The sequence below is a fragment of the Arachis ipaensis genome, chromosome B1 (genome assembly GCF_059453495.1).
Source record: "Arachis ipaensis isolate K30076 ecotype BB chromosome B1, ASM5945349v1, whole genome shotgun sequence".
Taxonomy (NCBI): domain Eukaryota; kingdom Viridiplantae; phylum Streptophyta; class Magnoliopsida; order Fabales; family Fabaceae; genus Arachis; species Arachis ipaensis.
Window position 1 is genome coordinate 59,003,396 of NC_142436.1, and position 4,484 is coordinate 59,007,879.

General features: G+C 42.1%; 1 protein-coding gene across 1 annotated transcript; it reads right to left on the reverse strand.

The window, feature by feature from the left end:
• Positions 1-444: 444 nt before the first annotated feature.
• LOC148576715 (uncharacterized) lies at positions 445-4,008 on the reverse strand. The gene is made up of 4 exons (XM_088502773.1): positions 3,894-4,008; positions 2,980-3,806; positions 1,229-1,716; positions 445-463 (listed from the first exon to the last, which is right to left on the reverse strand). Exons 1-4 carry the CDS (start codon positions 4,006-4,008, stop codon positions 445-447), a joined length of 1,449 nt encoding a protein of 482 aa, XP_088358899.1.
• Positions 4,009-4,484: the final 476 nt, after the last annotated feature.

Sequence of the window (4,484 nt, forward strand, 5' to 3'; positions counted from 1 at the left end):
GGGGTCTAACGTTGGCGCAAACGTTGGGTGGCCAGGGAGGAGTTTCTCATGCCAACGTTAGCCTCCAAGTTAGGGGGCTAACGTTGGCGCAAACGTGGGGTGCCCAGGGAGTAATCTTCATGCCTAACGTTAGCCCTCACGTTAGGGGTCTAACTTTGAGGCTAACTTTAGGTCCAACTTTTTGCTTCATGATTCAATTTCACTTATTCCATTGTCCTCTCTTTACTCCTAGCCCTTCCTTCTTGCTTCACCCTTTCTCCAAGCTTTCTTCACCTATAATTAATCAACCAAACTCATCAAAGCTATGCTCAAAATCATGAGGTATTCATTCTTTCATAATATGCAACAAATATAGCATAAAACCTCATGAAATGGCATGAATTCATAAATGGTTGATTCAATTAAGGGAAACATGAAAATCTACCAACTTGGCTTGCTTACGGCTCAAGAAAGTGCATAAAACCTATTGAAAACAAAGGAAAAAGGCATAGAAAAACATGTCATGATGACATGTCATCAGTCCACAATTACCCAAATGGCATCGTGTCCTGTTGAGGTCCTTGGCGATCCCGTGACAAAATCCATAGTGATCTGCTCCCATTTCCATTGTGGTATTTCTAAGGGTTGCAGGGTTCCTGACGGTTTCTGGTGTTCCACCTTCACCTTCTAGCAGGTTAAACATTTTGAGACATAATCAGCTACCTCTTTCTTCAAGCCCGGCCACCAGAACATTTGTTTCAAATCCTGATACATCTTTGTTACTCCAGGATGCATAGAAAATCTACTTTGATGAGCTTCTGCAATAATACTTTGCCGTAAATCTCCAGAGCTAGGCACACAAATTCTGTTCTTGTATCTCCAGAGGCTGCTACGATCTAATCTTACAGCTTCTGGTTCCTCTACTTTCATCCGTCTCAGCATCGTCATCATTTCTGAATCCTGTGCTTATGCTTGCTGAATCCTAATCTTAATATCTGGAGTTATATGCAATTGGGCCAAACGGACTCCACTTGACGTCTCAGTCATAGCCAACTTAAGGTCCTCAAATTCCGCGAGTAACTTTTCTTCCTTTATCATCATCCAAGAGATATTCAAATTCTTCCTGCTCAAAGCGTCTGCCACCACGTTCGCTTTTCCTGGGTGATAACTTAACTTAAAATCATAGTCCTTCAGGAACTCCATCCACCTTCGCAGTCGCATATTAAGATCCTTCTGGTCAAAAATATACTTTAAACTTTTGTGGTCAGAGAAAACTTCTAGTTGAGCGCCATACAAATAGTGTCTCCAGATCTTCAGAGCAAACACCACTGCAGCTAACTCCAAGTCATGCGTCGGATAATTTCGTTCATGAGGTCTCAGCTGCCGGGAAGCATAAGCCACCACATTTTTGTCTTGCATCAGCACACATCCAAGCCCTTTATGAGAAGCGTCACAGTATACTTCAAAAGGTTTCTGCGGGTCGGGTAATACTAATACAGGTGCAGTTGTTAACTTCTCCTTAAGCATCTTGAAACTTCTATCACACTCAGCCGTCCAAACGAACGGAACTTCCTTTCGTGTAAGGTAAGTCAAAGGTAAGGCTATCTGTGAAAATCCTTTGATGAACCTCCGGTAATATCCAGCAAGTCCGAGGAAACTCCAAACTTCTGTAACGGTCGTAGGTAGTTCCCATTGCACTACTGCTTCAATTTTTAAAGGATCCACTGCAATTCCTCCCTGTGATATAACATGTCCCAAAAATGCTACCTTCTCTGTCTAGAACTCGCACTTTGATAGTTTAGCATATAACTTCCGAGTCCTTAGTATCTGCAATACAGTCCTTAGATGCTCTTCATGCTCTCTTTCTGTCTTCGAATAGATGAGAATATCGTCTATGAAGACTACTACGAACTGATCGAGGTACGGACAGAAAATATGATTCATGTAATCCATGAAAATCGCAGGAGCATTAGTTAGTCCAAACGACATAACCATATACTCATAGTGACCATATCGAGTTCTAAATGCAGTCTTCGGTATATCTAATTCTTTCACTCGAATCTGGTGATAGCCCGATCACAAATCAATCTTCGAAAACAGAGTTTCACCTTTTAACTGATCCATTAAATCATCTATTCGTGGAAGTGGGTACTTGTTCTTGATAGTGACTTTATTTAACTGTCGGTAATCTACACAAAGTCGCATTCCACCATCCTTCTTCTTCACTAGCAACACCGGAGCTCCCCAAGGTGATGCACTGGGACGAATAAATTTTTTTCCAAGTAGCTCATCCAATTGCTTCTTCAACTCTGCAAGTTTCAGTGGTGACATCCGGTACGGTGCTATGAAAATCGGTCCAGTTCCAGGTACAAGTTCAATGCTGAATTCTATCTCTCGCTGAGGAGGAAACTCAGGTATGTCGTCCGGGAAAACATCAGGAAATTCCTTCACTACTCGGATTCGTTCTAAGCTTAGTTCACTATCACTCGAGCTAGCCGTTAACAGAACGTACCCCTCACAATCACTCCCGTCTAATGCAACTCTTACAGAATTCAGATATAAAGTATGAGATAGAAATGGTTTAATATCTAAACTATCAGACGGAATAACAACAGTTCTTTCATAGCAATCAAGGAAAACATGATACTTAGATAACCAATCTAACCCTAGAATAACTTCTAAACCACATAGAGGCAAACAGATTAGATCATGTATAAAAGTTCTATTCCTAATAGTGAATGGTACTCGCAGGCACACTAAACTAGTCAAAGCATTTTGGGATGCAGGTGTATGGACAATCAGATCAAAGTTCAACTCAGAGAAATCTAGTCCTAACTCACGAGCAACAGTTAAAGAAACAAAGGAATGCGATGCACCCGAGTCATATAGTACAGTTAGAAATCGATCTTTGACAATACACTGACCTTGGATCAGGGCGTCTGATTGCATAGCATCATCAGCAGTTATGGCAAACACTCGACCTTGTTGTTGGGTTCGTACTGAATTCCGAGCGAATATCTTTGGGCATTCCTTAGCAATATGTCCAGTTCCTCCATATCTATAACAATTGAATGTTCCAAACAAACACGGCTTAATACCATGATCCTTCCCACATCGCTTGCATGTAGTGTTCACCTGCGCCTGTTGAGGTCGTTTACCATTATCCTGCCTTGGTCTACCTCCATTTCCACCCATAGGGCGAGCAGGGATGTTACCAGCCTGTGGGTTTCTTCGCTGTGGCACACCAGGTGTCTTGATGTTTGTCCTTCGTGGTTGCCAATTATAATTATTGTAGTTCCTTGGTGGAAATCCTTGACGACTTGCTTTAGAGGCACTTACCTTCTTAGCACATTCTTCCACTAACTTACACTTATTAACCAGTTCAGCCAAATTTCGTATCTCCAATGGAACTACTGAACTCATCAGATCCTCACGAAGGCCCCTTTCGAACTTTAAACACTTCCATTCTTCAAAGTCAGCAGGATTCCCTTGGCAGATCTTGGAGAAATGGCACAAGTCATCAAACTTATGGGTATATTCTGCAACAGTTGTGTTACCTTGTTTCAGCTGCATAAGTTCCATCTCCTTAGCGTCACGAGCTGCCCTCGGAAAATACTTCTTATAAAATTCATCCTTAAAAGTATTCCAAGGAATATCGCCTTCATCTTGTTGCAACAGTCGCTGTATCCCCTGCCACCAATGCTCAGCTTCTCCTTCCAGCATATAAGTAGCGAACTCCACGTATTGGCCTTCCGAAACATGCTGTGCTCGCAGTGATCGTTCAATAGCTCGAAACCAGTTGTCAGCATCAGTCGCAACGAGTGTACCTTTAAACTTAGGCGGTTTAACCTTCAGAAAAGTCGCAAGGGTCATAGGTCTTTCGAGATGCCCCAAGTTATTCTCATCATTTCCACTATCTTCTCCATGCTCATTCTCATTCCTGTTTCTCACTCCAAGACGATCAACAGCCCTAGCCGCTGCTACTGCAGCCTCACGCACTGCCTCAGCCACAGCGTTCATGGTAGTCATAAACGTCTTCTGTTCCCTCTCGTAGTTAACATTAGGAATTCCTTCCCGTACGCCTCGTCTCTGTGAACCCATCGTGGTCCCATTTACACCAAACAATCATTATTAAGGTGATCAGTCTTAACACTTCAAGTCAAGTGTGAACACTCCCAGAATGAAAACACAGAGACAATCATGCAACACATATCACATAGATATCCTATAAGCATGAGACACACAACAGAGTATGCAATGAAGCATAGTCAGTCCACTCCCCAGGCTCTATTGGGAACGAACTGCTCTGATACCAACTTGTAATGACCCAACTCCCAATATGCCTTGGTCATACAAGAAGCTAAGTGTTACTAACTTATCCTTCCTAATTATTATTTATTATTTAATATATGAGCCTGTTCCTTGTTAGAGCGATGCCAATTTTGCGAGTAACTTTTTTTTTTTGTTTGCGGATGGTCAGGTAAAATAAACAAGCATACATTGAG

What these genes read in the sequence shown, in the direction of transcription:
- LOC148576715 (XM_088502773.1), bottom strand. Translation starts at nt 4,008, where the DNA reads ATGACTACCATGAACGCTGTGGCTGAGGCAGTGCGTGAGGCTGCAGTA. An exon ending in GAATGAGCATGGAGAAGATA is followed by an intron (nt 3,807 to 3,893) that starts GTGGAAATGATG and finishes CTAAGTTTAAAG; the next exon opens with GTACACTCGTTGCGACTGAT. An exon ending in AGATATTCGCTCGGAATTCA is followed by an intron (nt 1,717 to 2,979) that starts GTACGAACCCAA and finishes GTTATATCACAG; the next exon opens with GGAGGAATTGCAGTGGATCC.